The 16351-nt window shown below is 38.6% G+C and overlaps 2 protein-coding genes and 1 long non-coding RNA gene across 13 annotated transcripts; 2 read left to right on the forward strand and 1 right to left on the reverse strand.

Annotated features, from left to right (window-relative positions):
• Window positions 1-1193: 1193 nt before the first annotated feature.
• Window positions 1194-1670, reverse strand: LOC133731384 (uncharacterized protein At5g19025-like). Its single transcript, XM_062158768.1, has one exon. The coding sequence runs from the start codon at window positions 1668-1670 to the stop codon at window positions 1194-1196; it is 477 nt and encodes a 158-aa protein (XP_062014752.1).
• A 930-nt stretch (window positions 1671-2600) lies between these two features.
• LOC133729692 (phosphoenolpyruvate carboxylase 4-like) lies at window positions 2601-5719 on the forward strand. 11 transcript variants are annotated; one of them, XR_009856468.1, is made up of 7 exons: window positions 2606-3154; window positions 3303-3421; window positions 4047-4125; window positions 4231-4302; window positions 4621-4704; window positions 5176-5341; window positions 5442-5624. XR_009856468.1 is itself a non-coding variant. In XM_062157257.1 (6 exons), exons 1-5 carry the CDS (start codon window positions 3136-3138, stop codon window positions 5187-5189), a joined length of 357 nt encoding a protein of 118 aa, XP_062013241.1. In that variant the 5' UTR covers window positions 2601-3135; the 3' UTR covers window positions 5190-5341; window positions 5442-5719. The 11 variants fall into 11 exon arrangements, 1 of the variants encoding a protein (XP_062013241.1); XR_009856464.1 differs by having other exon boundaries at window positions 2607-3154; window positions 4047-4121; XM_062157257.1 differs by lacking the exon at window positions 4621-4704 and having other exon boundaries at window positions 2601-3154; window positions 3249-3421; window positions 5442-5719.
• Window positions 5720-10343: 4624 nt separating this feature from the next.
• Window positions 10344-11497, forward strand: LOC133733391 (uncharacterized). The gene is made up of 2 exons (XR_009857674.1): window positions 10344-10856; window positions 11140-11497. It is a non-coding gene; the product is annotated as an uncharacterized LOC133733391 (long non-coding RNA).
• Window positions 11498-16351: the final 4854 nt, after the last annotated feature.

The following is a 16351-nucleotide window of genomic DNA, read 5'->3' on the forward strand; positions in this document are numbered from 1 at the left end:
TTTTTTCTTGAGAATAATCCATTTATGTTACTTCACAAAACCTCACTCTCCTACTACTCTTATCTCATCGCCTAATCCTGTTACTGCACTCATACTCGTCCAGTTCTGCTACTGCACTCGTGATCGCCTAATCCTGCTACTGCACTCGTGATCGCCTAATCCTGCTACTGCACTCGCTGCATTCATTCTCGTCCAGTTCTGCTACTACTGCACTCGTGATCGCCTAATCATGCTACTGCACTCGTCCAATCCTGCTACTGCACTCGCTGCACTCATACTCGTCCAGTTCTGCTACTGCACTCGTGATCGCCTAATCCTGCTACTGCACTCGTCCAATCCTGCTACTGCACTCGCTACACTCATACTCGTCCAGTTCTGCTACTCGTGTTCTGCTACTGCACTCGTGATCGCCTAATCCTGCTACTGCACTTGTCCAATCCTGCTACTGCACTCATACTCGTCCAGTTCTGCTACTCGTGTTCTGCTACTGCACTCATAATCGCCTAATCCTGCTACTGCACTCGTCCAATCCTGCTACTGCACTCGCCTAATCCTGCTACTACACTCATACTCATCCAGTTCTGCTACTGCACTTGTCCTCATGTTCTGCTACTGCACTCGTCATCGCCTAATCCTGCTACTGCACTCGTCAAATCCTTCTACTGCACTCGCTGCACTCATACTTGTCCAGTTCTGCTACTGCACTTGTACTCGTGTTCTGCTACTGCACTCGTCATCGCCTAATCCTGCTACTGCATTAGTCAAATCCTGCTACTGCACTTGTCATTGCCTAATCCTGCTACTGCACTCGTCATCTCCTAATCCTGCTACTGCACTCATCCAATCCTGCTACTGCACTCGCTGCAGTCATGCTCATCCAGTTTTGCTACTGCCCTCGTACTCGTGTTCTTCTACTGCACTCGTTACACTCATACTTGCAGAATTAATGAACAAGAAATCTTAAGACTTGATAACTATGTACATATACATCATACGCAGAATCAACCTTCCAAAACCTATTAGAGATTTTGTTTTCAAAACACTAAATAACCGCCTTAAAGTTGAAATGCCCAATTAATAGCATCCAGTATGCAATCCCTCCACTCAAAATTGATAATTATCCAGATCGATCAATCAATCAATGCATTATACTATAGTTACTGAATCATCATTGCAACATTATACTACTTGTATCAATCCTCACAAACAAACAAATTCCAGAAACAAAAGCAATTGCATTTGAGGGTAAAATTGGAAAAGTCACTTCTTATGCCGGCGGCCTCGCTTGGGACCCCAGCCTTCAAGCTTGGCGACGGGGCACCCACACCGTGCTCGAAAAAGCAAGACGGCGGAGCCATCTTCCTGAGCTCGGACCGGAGACACTCGTAATTGGGATTGGTGTCACTCCCGCCCTTCCAGGGCAACTTATCGATCTCCTTAGACCCGGTCTTGACACACTCCTCATTCTGCAGCTGCAAATCGAATTCCATGGCCTTCTTCAAGCCCTTGCAGCCATGGCAGTCGCACTTGCGCGATCGGGCGCCACAGCAGAACTCGACGAAGAGGAGGGCGGCGACGAAGAAGAAGAGGAAGCCGAGGAGGTAGGGGATCAGGAGGAACAGCAGAATCACATGGCGGAGGCTCCCTGATGTCCTCGTTGGAAACGCCATAGTCGGGATTAGAGATGTAGAGCTTGGTTCCAGTTTCGATGGCGGAGGCTCTGCCAGCCGGGGCTACATAGGCAGCTCCCTGATCCGAGAACATGTCGTGCTGCCACTGGACTCCGGCGCCTGAATCCCCAAATCATTCATGAATATTCATTCTTGTTGTATTGTTTTAATTCGAACAAGGCAAAATCAGAGCAGGAAGCAAGAGATCTACTGCTTTACCTTGGCGTCGCGCGATTTCCGGCACGATTGGGCAAGCAGCGGGTGGGTCCGGGAGCGGAGGCAGCCCAGGCGGCTTTGGGTTTTCGTTTTGGGGTGTTGGTATTGGGTCAGTGGCATACGTGTAAATATTTCATCAAACTGAGTATTTTGGTCATTCTGCATTAAATTTGGGGGTCAGGCTTGCATCATTTGACTTTTGGGCCTGGGCTCATGTCCTAATTTGTATAAATCTTTTGGCAAGTGGGTTTTCTGTGTTTACATCTTTGGTCATATGCTACTATGTAATTTTCTAAATTATAAAATCGTGATTAAAGTATATATGTGCTAGTAGCCAGCAAGCAGGTACATACATATGCATGTTACAGTTAATTGGTTTATACACACACTACCACAAATGTGGCCTAAAGATACTAATATTTACACACTTTTGCAGTATTGGTGTGTGAAATGGAAATAGTAAGCCACCGTTGTGAAAATTCGGTGGATAAATTATGGTCACACTGTACAACAGTGTGAAAGTGAGAAAATGGAGATATTTATAATTTAGTAATAACTCACTATATCTGATATTGGTGTCAAACACGGTAGTGGAGCTGACACACTTGCCTTTATCGATTTTGTCAATCTTTTATAACCGTCGGATTAGTGATGAAGAGCTGATCGACGATGAGAGAAAGCTTCCTTCAATATACCCCCTTCACTCTAGAGTTGAAACCTAATCTATTAGATTTGGAGGTTTCTCCTCTCTCTCTCTCTCTCTCTCTCTCTCTCTGTGTCTCCAGACCAAAACAAGATCGATCTAGTTTTTTCTCCCCTCCTTTTAATTTTTGATCTCTCTCCTCTCTAGTGTTTTGAATCTTCTGGGTGACTGTTGCAGTAAGGAAAAGATCTCGTCTCCCATCACTTAGCACTACAAAGAACTCAAAGCCGCCATTCACGTGCTTCCAAGCTCTGTGTCGAGGTCCAAATGGCGTTAACTTTAAGCCAAGGAGGGGTTCTCGAGAAGAACGACTCTCCGTTTGAAGCCTTCAGCTTTGTTTCTTTTCTCTCAAGATCTGACCCGTTGCCGCTTAATCTCCAGGCCTCGATCAAAAGTTAGTCGAGGTTAGAAGTTGCTTGGATGTTGGTCAAATAAAAAACCCAAGCTTGAGCCCTTCGATCTCTCTCTCTCTCTCTCTCTTCGTCAAACCCTAAAATTCCATTCTCAGATGCCAAGTTCTCTGGCAGTCTAGTTCCTATCGAATCTATGCCTTATCTTCTCCAAGGTAGTTCTTATTCCAACTCTTCCTTGTTCTCATTGTTGTTTTTTCTGAATTTGATCTATTCTGATTTGGGTTTTTTGGTGTAAAATGGACCCAGATTTGAATGTTATAAGCATTTTAGTGAATATAGAGAAATTATTGATTTGTGCAGGGTTCGTAGACAAAAGAATGTGGCATCCCTATCAAAATCTTGTGAGTGATGGTACTTTTAATCAGCTTCTGCAGCGTGGTGTTTCCTCAGACCAGCTTTACGATACCATTTGTAAGCAGGTTGGTTCTTTTCCTTCTATCCTTTGTCTTGAATTGTATGCCTGGACAGAAAATAGTGCGGCAAATATCACTCATATTGTTTAGTTTTCTGGTACAGATAACACTCGCTCAATTAAGGAACTATGATCTTGTTTAAAACTCACTCAGGTTCTGCTTCATTGATGTTGCCTCGTTTAATCAGCACACTGTTGAACATAAGATGTGTGTGTGTTTCTTGTTGACTCATTTAGATGTCTTGTTCTCAACCTTAAATTCTTACTGTACATTTTACACCAATTAATCGCCCAACCTTACAATACAAACATTTCAGACTTTCTTTGACTGGATAGTGGCTTTGCTCAACGTTTAGGATGTAAACATGATGAATGCTAGACATGGTGAAAATTCTTTAGGCTAATAATATCAAGTTACTTGCAGCATCTTTTAAATTTAAGAGACCGATCTGATATGATCTGATCTTACTAGTGAAGACAGAGATAGGTTGATTGAAGATCTGGTATTGTTTTTCCAACCTTATTCTCTTCTTACAAAACAATTTTACTGGGGTGAGGGTGGTTGCATCTTAATGACATTGATATATTCTCTAATTTTCCGTATGATTTATATTTAACTCTTGCTTTTATAGGTGCGAGATATAACTTATATATGGCAGACAGATGAGCTTAGACGCCATAAACCCACACCAGTTGATGAAGCTAGGGTAGGTAAACCACTTCAGCATTAGAGCCATTGATTTTCACATGCTTTGGCTCTTTGAAATTGTGTGTATCTCTTACAGACAATAAAATTGTATATATTGTTTACCACAGGTTTGAACATTGTGGAGCAGTCCCTTTGGAAAGCTTTACCTCATTATTTACATCGTGTCAGCAATAAAGAAGGTTTGTCTTGAAATTCGTTTCTGGGATTGATCTGTTTCTAGTTCTTTATATGCATAAGTTTCCATGTCATTCAATATTGTTGTCAAATTTGAAACATTTGTAAATCTTTTCCACCAAAAAATTAAATACCTTATGTAAGGCAGAGTCAAAGATTTTTAATGGAAAGCATATACTGTGAACAATTTTAGCTATGAATGCTATTTGATTTATTTTCTTTGGTTTGATGTTGTTGTTGAGAATGACCTGATTTTGTTTGCTATTATTGAATTGAATTGAAATTCTGCTATCGTTGTCTTGACTCTCACCATCACCCTGCAGGAGTCAATCATTAAGGAGATAACCGAAAACCCTTAATATGCTGCTGGCAAGCTGCTATTAAGTCCTCAATGTACCAATTACACTGTAAGCCTTTAACTGTTGGCATCTTCTCTGTGATAATTTAGAAGATTTTCCTCTTTTTGTCTCTGCACTCTCAGAAATGCATATATTGGTTTTTACGTTTGACTCTAACTCTCAAGATAGTTTGAATACTATGACAGTGAGCAGTGGCTGACATGAGTGATTACTTTTGAGCATTTACAGAGGCATTATTATTCTTAGTTTAGACCTTCAGCTATGCTGCTATAACTAATGTTTAATAACTCTAGCCAGGAGTCAAATATTCTCTTTGACATAGCTTGACTGGTTAATGGGGCTTGAGGTCCAAATAGATGGTGTTCCCCTTTAAATTTGGTAGAAAGCAGAAACAACTACATGCCCACTATGTAATAAAATATTAAATAAGTTATTTACAATAGATTGTGACAGTTTTTTCATTGCATAGTTTGTCTGGGATCTAATATTGACTATCATGCTCTTATTTTGGATCAACAGCCAATGGATTTTGAGTTCCCAATGGAGTTTCTTGAGGCTGGGAATGTATACAAGTATGCAAAGAACTATGTTTCTCGGCGATCCGTAAGCTGTTGTTACCACTGCTTGACAGATTACTTGCTTGATAGTACTTGACAGTTTCGTCAGGAGATCATACATATATTAGGTAATCATATAACCATTTCCTTAATCTTGTGTGTTTCAGAATTTTAATTGTTCCACAGCAATAATTTTAGTTGATATCTCATATTATGGCTATGTAACAGTCTTGGCTTGTCTAAATTTTGGAGAAGAGGAGAATCAGGAGATCATTGGTATCACACTATCATGCCATGATTTAAGGCTGCCAAGAATTGTATTTTCTCATTATGTGGTTTGATAAAAATTATTGATATTGTAAATTATTATTATTTTTTAATTTATAATATTGGTAGTCACCATTATTAAGATGGAGCCACATATTTTATATTAAAATAATGCAAAAATGAAGTCACCAATAAAATGAATGAGATTGCTGGTGGTGATGGGGCCCACAGTTTTCAGTCACCATATACATAGATAGTGGTTTCTTGGGTATATGTCACGGCAGCAACAGAAACCATTAAGTAATAGTGGCAAAGCTGGTGTCTATTGCTATCCCCACACCAATCATTGGTGTCTATAGGATCAACACACACCATTGAGAATGGTGTGTATAGGCCAGTTTTGTGGTAGTGACATAAGCCTATTTTCTATCAAGTCATCTTTGCAAACTAAATCTACTTTCAATGAAAATTATTCTGCTTTCAATGAAAATTATTCTGCCATGATATCAGGTTGCTATTCTTGATTTATGATTTGTTGACTGTTACATGAAACTAATATTGCCTATAATATATAAAACGTTGTTACTTGAGGTACGTACTTGATTACTGATTTTATGAGTTATTCCATTGTATTTACATACATACTAGTAATTGTTTTGCACACCATTGAAAATATCAATTATATTATGAATGCGATTGACCTTAAAGTCTATTGCAGCTCTTTATATGCTGTTAGGTCAGTTACAAATGACTTTTTGTTTCGAGAAGTCTATATATTGTTGCAGTTACAGATTATTATTAATGATTATTTATCATTTCTTTCAAATTGTGGTGTTATTATTAATTTTGTTCTCATTATTAAAATTTAATTGACTTATTAGCTGTAACATTTATTGAGCTTCTAAATGATTGCAGGGAAAGTAAATAGTGATAGTATATTGTCTCTTACGCTTCTAATTTAATTTATATTACGAGATATACATATGCTATTTTATGTTGAGAGTTTCTATTGGGACCTCCAAATTTGCTCACTTGACCTCATTCTATTATGAATTATTAAATGACATATATAACCTACTATAAAATTACTATTAAGGACAAGAATTATACCAAAAAAATATTACATTTATTTTATATAGACTTTCCAATTCAATAATATTAGATTGTATTCCTTATCTATTTTCATTTTTCAAATTATATTTTAATAGATATCACTACAATTCATTTTCCATAACTATTCATTTTCCAATTTCACTACAAATCATTTTCCAAATTATATTTTCCTTATCTATTTTCATTTTCCAATTCAATAATATTAGATTGTATTCCTTATTATTTTCCTTATCAATTTTCATTTTACTCATTAAAGCATTCATATATATTTAATAAAAATTAAATATATAAAAATGTATTAAGATCATGTGACATAAAAATGTATGATATATATGTTGAACGCATATTGGTGAGGGAAAACAAAATAATTCATCTTATGATTTATGACCTAAATCTAAGTCATACCATTATATTTGCAAAAATAAAAAATAATAATAATAATTAATTAATTAATTAATCATGTGGTACAAAAAATATAGAAAAAAAAAACATTAAAAAAACAAATGATTTTTTTTTTTGAGAATAAAAACAAATGATTTCTTCATTTTTTTTTTTGCACAGCTAAAATAGAAAAAAAAAACATAATAGTTCATGGCATTTTCTTATTGATTAGACATTAATTTTTGAAACTCAAGTTTGATTAAGAAATGTATATTTAGTTAAGATTTATAAAGTGATTAAATCATTGAAATGACTAAATTTTTTATTTTAAAGATAATAATTTGTTTGCAAATTATATAAGTGAGGTTATTTGAGGAAGTTTAGTGAGGTTTAGTGAGTAAATTTAGTATTTGAAAATTTGATAAGAGGTGTAAAAAGCATAGAGGTCAGGTGAGTAAATTTGGAGGTTCCAATAGAAAAATTCTTTTATGTTAGCTTGTGTGTTAACAAATGCAACATGTCATAAACGAAAATGCATGCTCAAAAAATACTTGTAAGTTCAATTGTGATCGAGAAGGTTTTCATTTTGCTTTAATAAATCAATGAGGAGTTATTTTTTATTTCAATAGTGGGGGTTACTATTTGAATTTTCAACTATTTCATTAGTATTCTTTAATGCTTATTATTACTGTGGGTTTTATACATCTGATTTTGTTATGAATGTACTTTTTTTTTTATTGTTCAATCACACGGTGTCCTCAAAGGCTTCCTAGGCCCAGAGACTAATCCGTGCTCGGGGGATCTTGTCAGAACGCTTCCTCCCCCTGGCCACCAAGAATATATTGGGATTTAACTCCAACAAGCGTCGACGAGATTCGAACCCGGGTATGGGGGTTACACACCAGGAGGCTCTTACCAACTCGACCACCTGTGGTGGTTTGTTATGAATGTACTTAGCATTTATCATTCTTTCATGAAGAGCATCTATCATAGTAATATGGGGGGCTATGCTTTATTCAATACCATGGCAATGTGGGTGTTGTGATTTGTAATAATCATTATTTACTATTTACTTCAATGATATTTTTAAGGGGCCGTGACCACTTACCCAATTTCAGCATGAACATTGCCCACTTACTCCACTAAGAGTTTTTTAACCCCCTTTACCCAATCTAACCTATAGTGACAGTTTTGCCCCCTATTAAACTCTTTCCTCTCAGACTCTCTCTCTCACTCTCTCTCTCTCACACACGCTTCCTCTCTTTCATCGACGGCAGAGACGACATCGCCGGAGCCTCGGAATGGAGCGGATCGATTAGGAGCCACGGCGGCGTTGTCAGGTTCTATTCCGGCGTGTCAATATGGAAGAAGTTGAGGTGGCCGACGATTGGAAGTGGTCGGGTCTGGTTCGACTTGGTTTTGGTTCAAGTCCGATCTCTTGCCGGAATGGAGTTTGGGTTGAACGTAGGCAGCGTCTGAAGAATTTGGGTCATTGACGTCGGCGTCTGAAGATGATTCACGATCTGGTCTGATGCATCGACGAGATCTGTTGTACTCATCGTCCGGGTTCTTGGGTTTCGATTTCGTCGGCTATTATCACTGGTACACACCCCAGCGCAACTGACTCAACCAGACTCGTCGTCCAGACCCGAACGTTGACCGACGTATAGCCTTCAGAAGCCGGAGACAAAGCCACGGTGCCGCCGAAGATGGTGATTGGGTGCCCAGAGCTTTACTGGGTGCCCAAATCAGTTTCTGGTTTTTTTTTTTGCTACCCATTACATTTCCTGGCTACTGGGGGCAGTAGACACATTATTGGCCCCCAGTAGACTTTGATACGAGGGACAGGGATCACTATAGTGTGGTGTTTTGACAAGTTACCTGTTGTTTTCTATGTATTAAAGTCAAATTATCTGTGAATCCTACAAAATGGTTCATTTTTGGTGGTCTATTGGGAGGCAGTAGAGACATTGGACTTTGTATTGGGGGGCAATAATATGATTATTGGGAGACACTAATATGATTATTGGGAGCCAATAATATGATTATAAATTGATCAATTGTGCCTGTAGTGTATTCATTTTGGTTTTGGGAGTTCATACAATTCACTGGACGGCAATAACATGATTATTGGAGGCAATAATATGATTTTTGGGAGGCAATAATATGATTTTTGGGGGGTAATAATATGATTACTGGGGGCAATAATTTGGTTTATGAGTATTATTAGGGACCGGTCGCCTGATTCCTGTCACCGGTCGCCGGATTCCGGTCACCGGAGTCCGAGGCCGACCACTAGTCACCGGAGTCGGCGGCCGGCCACTGGTCACCGAAGTCCGGCAAGGTGGAGGATGATTTCTCCCTCTAAGTGAGAAAGAAGGAGAGGGCAAAAAAGTCCCAAAAATAAATAAAAAGAATTAAAAAAGAATTAATTGGGTAAATGGGAAATAATCCCTTAGAGTGTTTTGGGTAAATGAGGTTAAAAAACTGTTAGTGGAGCAAGTGGGCAAATTTTAAGCTAAAATTGGGTAAATGAGCATTTCCTGCCCTATGGTAATGTGGGGGTAACACTGTAGCGATTTATCTTACATGATCACTAAATAATTAATGCAGAGTTATAAATTTTCTTGTTCTCATATAGAGGAAAACACTCCTGTGAGAATTGTGGCTGATGGTTTATTTAAGGTATGCAGATAAATTAAACTACAGGTTTTTTGCAAGCTAAAGGGACAAGCAAGATATGACCAAAGGAAAATAAAATAAATAAAATATGACATACGTCATATATATGCCTCGCGGATGAGGCTCTTATAGTCTCGAGGAGGAGACTATATATATAAAATTGTTGAGGGGGATGTGCTTAAGCCCATAAGGGAGTCACCTAGGGAGGTAACCCAAATTCTGTGATTGGAGATCCCATGAAGGAAGTTCAATGTGGAAGAAACAATTCATACTGCGTGACTCAAATATAGCACACATAAATTTTAAGGACATATCCAAAAGAGATATTATCATGTGCATCCTAGCTTTAAGCATTCTTGTGTCCTATATATTTGTTCGTTGTAAACCTAATCAGATCAAGGAGAATCATTTTCTACACAGTTTCTTACTTGACATCGAGGTACACATTATTAAAAGTAGCTGGTGTGTATGCTTGAAATTATGATAAGGCCTCGGATCCCATTTGTCAAACCTTATATCACCCTCCTTGAGCCCATTCCCAGGTCAAACGGACACTTCTTATCCCCACAATAAACTTTGCCAAATTAGTGACACACCATTGCAAAGTCATGCATTCCCATATGCACCGATGCATCTCTTTTTTTTTATCTCCACCCGTTCCCCACCAAAACCTGATAATAATGGCAATCTAAAGACACTCATCGTATGAGTGGGTGTTGCCTGAGCCACTGCTTTCACTAAAATCATCTTCCCTGCTTTTGAGAGAAATTTGCTATGCCAATTCTCCATGTGGCGATCTAATCTTCTTTCTTTATTCCTCCCTGTCATAGTTGCCTCTCATTTGGCCGGTTCAATTTAATTTAAGTAGATTTATTATGCATGAAACTAAGGGAAAAATTAGGCCGTAAACTCTATTTGAGTCTGCCTAGGAATCTAAAAGGGCCCAACCCAAGACCGTGTGTCCCAGTATATAAAGGCATAGCTATAGCTAACGAACCCTAAAATCAGAAAAAAGTCCCGCAATCTAGAAAAATTCCCAATTCTCTTTGCGAATCATGGCATGGTCCAAGGGGTTCTTTGCTCTCTGTGGCTCCGTTGTGGCAGTCGGGCTTTTAGGCAACGCTGTAATCTTCACAGAGATGAGTCGAGACGTGCTAAAAGGCTGGATCGAGCTCAACGAGCGAGTTCTGAGAGCAAGAGGTCGGTTAGAGAAAAATTGATGAGATCAGATCTCAGATCTCTTGTATTTCCTTGTAATCCTTTTTTGAGTCTTTCATCGTTTGCAATCTTCTTTGATTCTATTTCTTCTTTTGGTCCGATTAATTTTGTGTTAAAAAGTCCAAGTCTTTACATATTCATTTGTTAATCAAAACTGTTTCTGTTTTCATCTTTTATCTATTCAACCTGTTTCTATTTCCACATTGAGGATTCTTATGTGACATTGACTGCTTTGTCTTATATTTTGTTTTTGATTGATTTGCAGGCGTGGATATCGCTGAGTTTCGCAAATGAACCCGACTACTTCTGGCTTGATGTAATTATAACTACATGAATGTTGTGAGGATATCTCATGGCTTAGTTCTGTTTTGTACCTTAATTTTATGGGACATTAATTAAGATAGTTGATAAAACATAGAACTATATATATATGATGGGATGTGCCCTGAGCTATACACTGGGATTTTATCTTATATGTTCAGGGCGGTTACCAGAATTCAATTTTCAATCCCAAACATACAAGTTTGTGCTACTGTTGAGATTCTATTTTCAGCAGGGACGTATACAAACTTATCCTTACCAAGAACTATCTATAAAGGACTCTGCATTTTAATGATAGCAAACTTGGGCATCTTGTTGTATGGATCCATGCTTTTCATGCATATTCTTTTCCTAGTGTTGGATTTCCTGCACCAAAGGCAGATTTTTGTTAGTTAAACAGAACTCCAACTCTAAGGGGAAGGAGATATGCTCGACGAGAGGTGAGTAGTGGTCTAGAGATTCTTTTGAAGGCAAAAGTTCTTTTGTTAGTTTAGACTTTGTGCTTTATTGTTTCATAAAGCAATGTGTATAATTAGGCCTACGCCTATATCTGTTTCGGTGTATGTAGTATTTCAACCATGTGGTTGATTAATCAATAAGAATGATTCATTCACCTTTCAAAAAAAAAAAGGGACTTAAAAGTAGGGTTAATTATATATAAGTGCATTTTTGAATTTTTTTTTTAGCCATAAGGCTACTAACTATTTTTCTCTCTCATAAGGCCATTAGATTAAAAAATGTGTTAAATTTTGGATATAAAAATCAATATATTTACATAAATACCACTAGAGTAAAAAATTAGCAATCATTCTCTCTCTCATCTCAGGCGAGGTCACAAAAAGCTACTGTCACCAACAAAAGCGCTACACTCCTCAAAACCAAAATCTATTATCCCCACTAACAAAAGCTACTGTTACAAACACCAAAAGCTACTGTCATCAACAATAAATACTACTGTTATCAACACCAGAAAACTACTCTCACCAGTAACAAAAGCTACTCTCACCATCACCATCACCAAAAGCTACTCTCATCAATGCCAAAAGCTATAACCAAACAGAACAAAAACTACTCCTAGAGATTGAGAAAGCTATTCTCAGTGACTAACAAAGCTATGGAAATGTAAAGGATGCAACCAAAATAAAAATGCTACTACAATCGAGAAAAGAAAACACATTCAACGGTATAAAAAGTACGCATGGTTCAACAATGATATAACTATGTAAAATGCAACTTACATAGTTGTTAAAAGCCACTACCATAGTTATGAAAATCTATTACAATAGTTGTATAATGCTACTGTCATTTTCCAGTGGTAACGCTCTAAACCCATAGGCATAATTTTGCCACCTTCAGCACGAGACTTCCTTTCAATATTTATTGGTTGGCCGAATAATCTCTTGGTCAATGGAGGCTTTAATATCCAAATTCACATGATTTTTGAAATCTACTACTACATTGCAAAGGGGAAGAACTCTGCAAAAATAAAGATACAACAAAATATTAATATTTGAAATGAAAACTAAAAGCTGCTGTACCGCTATGCCACAAATGTAGCACTCATTATCAACTAGATAATTATAAATAAGCAATCTAAAAAGTTCCTGTCATAGGTACTGAAAGCTACTACAGCACACGTACAAAGCTACTGGACTAACAATAAAAAACTACTGACATAGGTACGGAAAACTACTGGACCAGTAATAAAAAGCTACTAACATGCGTATATAAATAATTAAATATACTATAACACATGTACAAAGCTGCTGAACCAGTAATAAAAAATACTGACATAAATATTGATTATAGATATTCCATAACAAAACAACATGAGGACATATAAGGCTCACTGCGCAGGGGACAATTCTACACTCCTACTCTCACAAACAAGTCAGATCACCAAGAGGCCATTTATGTTCAAGGACACATGAGCACAAGGTCTGCAGACTCAAAAGAAAATGGCATGCCAAGGCTCTTGTAATGTTTTCGAGCATGCAAAACATAATACTGATTATAGATATTCCATAACAAAACAACATAAGGACAGGCAAACCATTTAGTTAAGGTTAAAGTACACAATTCATTCTTAAAAAACTGAATCAAATGACATGAAAAGAGAGGGGCCAAGAATGAAGTTTTGATGGTCATAATGTCAGCATAAGATAATCTTCCCAAGTATGTAATCTAGCATAATTTACGTCAAAACTATACTTAAACTAATACTTCTTACTTCACTCCATTTCAGCCTGTAAAAAGGATGTGGAAAACTTTTGAAATATGCATTTTGGTCTATTCTTCACAAGATTACACATGCAAAACTCATATGACAAGGGTATAGAAACTGCAAATATGTTATAAGATGTGGTTTATACTTGATCAGAGGTAATTAATAGCGTTGGTTCAGCATCCTTTACGTAGCCACCAACTGGGAGCTTAGGCTGGATGGCTTCTGCCTGAGAAGTTTCCATCAGCTAAGATAGGTAAGTTCTCTTTTAACCAGAAACCAGTAATTTTAATAAGAAATGACAATAACATTAATAACAATATGCAGTAAGCACACAACTACAACACATAGAGCAGTAGCACACATACAGAAGCACTAATAAAACAGCTATAGCTACATAGAGGTCAGTATCCAAAGTCAAGTAACTAGGTCGACATATAAAGTGCATGTCTAATAACTATGCATTCAGTATTCAATAATCAATCACAAGAAGCACATATACATATCCGTAATTATCAAATGCAGTCAGACTCTGTATATTCCTTTGAAACATGCAGAAACTATATGGTCTCAACACACAAATCTACCAATAGAGAATGCTAATCACTACATGTCCATAAATCAACCACAAAATCCAGTGACAAAAGCCAACAATGCATCAAATCAGACACAGGGAAATCAATTACAACAACGAAATTGAAAGCAGAAACACAGCGATTGAAACGCCGAAACGCAAATCGGAGAGAAGGGTTGGAGATCTAGGATTAGAGGTGCCGTACAGTATACCTGGCGGTGGTTGAGATCAAATGTGAAGAGAAAGCCACCAGTTGGGGATTTCAATTCGAGATGAAGAGGTCGCGGGCCTTGTCGTCATTGTCAGAGAAGAAGCCTCATTTAAGGTTCGGATGTAGGTGAGGTGGAGGCCTCGTCGAAGAGCCGGAGACCATAACGACTTTATCGTGTAGATCGCGCCATGCCTCTAGGTCGTCGCCGGCGAGCTCATGAGGTCTGCAACGACATCGATTTGGTTTGTGAGGGAGAGTCGCGCCATGCCTCCAGGTGTTGTCGCCGACGAGCTCGTGAGGTCTGCAATGGCATCTCGGTTAGAGGAGAGAGGGAGAGGATTTTTTTTTTTCTTTAAAAAGGAGGTACTGGGAAGGACCACAAGGAGGCACACAATGGCCTTTTTTACCCGAAGTCCAGCACAGTGCCGCGCCAAAGACGCAGCGACACCCCCCCTCCGGGCATCGAGTACACCAAATAGGTGGGCTTGCCCTCCCCGCATAGTCTTTTCCATACACAAGGCTCGAACTTGAGACCTCTGCCTCAAGTCCCTCAACTTGCTTAAGGAGCACAGTCAACTTGCCAACTGAACTGGACCATGTGGGTGGAGAGGATTTTTTTTTTGAAACCAAAGAGAGATATTATTTGAGAGGTCAGAAATTGTGGAAGGGCACAATTGGCATAAATAAAATAATTTAAAGATGGAAGCATGTGCTCGAGGAGAAGCCTTGAAGGAGGGCCTTAACATCGTACGCAGACACTATCTTCTTCTCGCTATTCTTCGTCTTTGACACATTCTCTTGCATTATTCTGAATGATATTGAGGCCTGGTCTTGATATATAATGTGAGCCCCGGAAAAGTTTAACGAGCTAAATTGAGATCGTTCGATAAACTACTTAACGATCTCGGTAATCATCAAAGTGCTTGAGAATATTTTCAGAAATTTTCATAAGGTGAAATCCTCGATTTAGGAGTTGGATAATAAAGCACACGTTACGATTAGTTCGTGGGAATTTTCGGGGAATTTTCCAGTTACCCGAGCTATTTATGGCGATTTTCCTAAGTGGTGGAATTTTAGAAAAATAAAATAAAAAAAATACATTAAAGAAATAGGATTTTCTGCGGTGCAATCCTAGCCATTGATCTACCCACCGCTTCATCCTAGCCCTTGAAATAGAATGGAGTTTAGGGTATTTATACCCCTTGATCAGATGAAGGCTCTAGATTGCTCTAGAGCAACCAGCAAGCTCGAGCTCTCTCGGCCCGAGAGAGAGAAACCCGACGTCCCGCAAGGCAATCCGGCCACAACTCCGGCGTCCGGCCATCGATCGACGACGCAAGACCACCAATCTCTTCCTCTCGTCGTCGCCGTCACGCCTGTGGCCTCAGATCGTCCATGCACTCGATGAGAAAGAAGAATCGACGGTGAGAATGTCCGACTGCTCCGGCGATTTTCTGCAAATTCCGGCGACCGATTGGGCTGTATGTGGTATGAAAATCGCTCTTCTCGTCATGCTCTACAAGTCTGTGTAATTAGTTTTTCAATTTGATCAAGTTTTGACAAATCGATTTCTGGGTTGTTTCGGGTTCGGCGTCGTTGCTACCGCCGGCGACCTTTCCGGCTCTCCTTGGCTTGGTCTGGGCCTCGACTGCAACGGTAGGCAGGATATTGGGCAGCTTTCTGGTAGATTACGTCAACATCCTCAGTCCCTCAGCTACCTAGTTTCGGCATGTGGTTTGGCTTGATTGCAGTTGGATTTTGAAGGTATATTTCAAACCTCGAATCAAGTTTTGATCTTGGTTTGGTTCTTGGAAGATAGGGGACTGAGTTTGGTTTGGTATGGTGAGATGAAATCTCTATCTGATATCGATTGTGTTAAGTTAGTTTACTGATGGCTTTTGGAGTTTATGCTCGAATTAGGAATTAAGTTTGGAGGAGTTGATTGTTTGTATGTGTTATGAACAGTGTTGTGGTTGAATTCGGATTACCCTGGTTGTGTGTTTAAGTTTATTAAGTTGTTGAGAGTTGATAATCTGGTATTGTGATCTTGAAGTGGATAATTGGTAAACTTGATGTTTTGTTATGGTTTATAAGGTAAATTGTCAAGGAAATGGTTGTGAAGAGTGAACTTGGTCACGTGTGATTTT

This window comes from Rosa rugosa, chromosome 2 (genome assembly GCF_958449725.1).
Source record: "Rosa rugosa chromosome 2, drRosRugo1.1, whole genome shotgun sequence".
Classification (NCBI taxonomy): Eukaryota; Viridiplantae; Streptophyta; class Magnoliopsida; order Rosales; family Rosaceae; genus Rosa; species Rosa rugosa.

What these genes read in the sequence shown, in the direction of transcription:
- LOC133731384 (XM_062158768.1), bottom strand. Translation starts at nt 1,670, where the DNA reads ATGGCGTTTCCAACGAGGACATCAGGGAGCCTCCGCCATGTGATTCTG.
- LOC133729692 (XM_062157257.1), top strand. An exon ending in ACGATACCATTTGTAAGCAG is followed by an intron (nt 3,422 to 4,046) that starts GTTGGTTCTTTT and finishes TTGCTTTTATAG; the next exon opens with GTGCGAGATATAACTTATAT. An exon ending in AGTTGATGAAGCTAGGGTAG is followed by an intron (nt 4,126 to 4,230) that starts GTAAACCACTTC and finishes TGTTTACCACAG; the next exon opens with GTTTGAACATTGTGGAGCAG.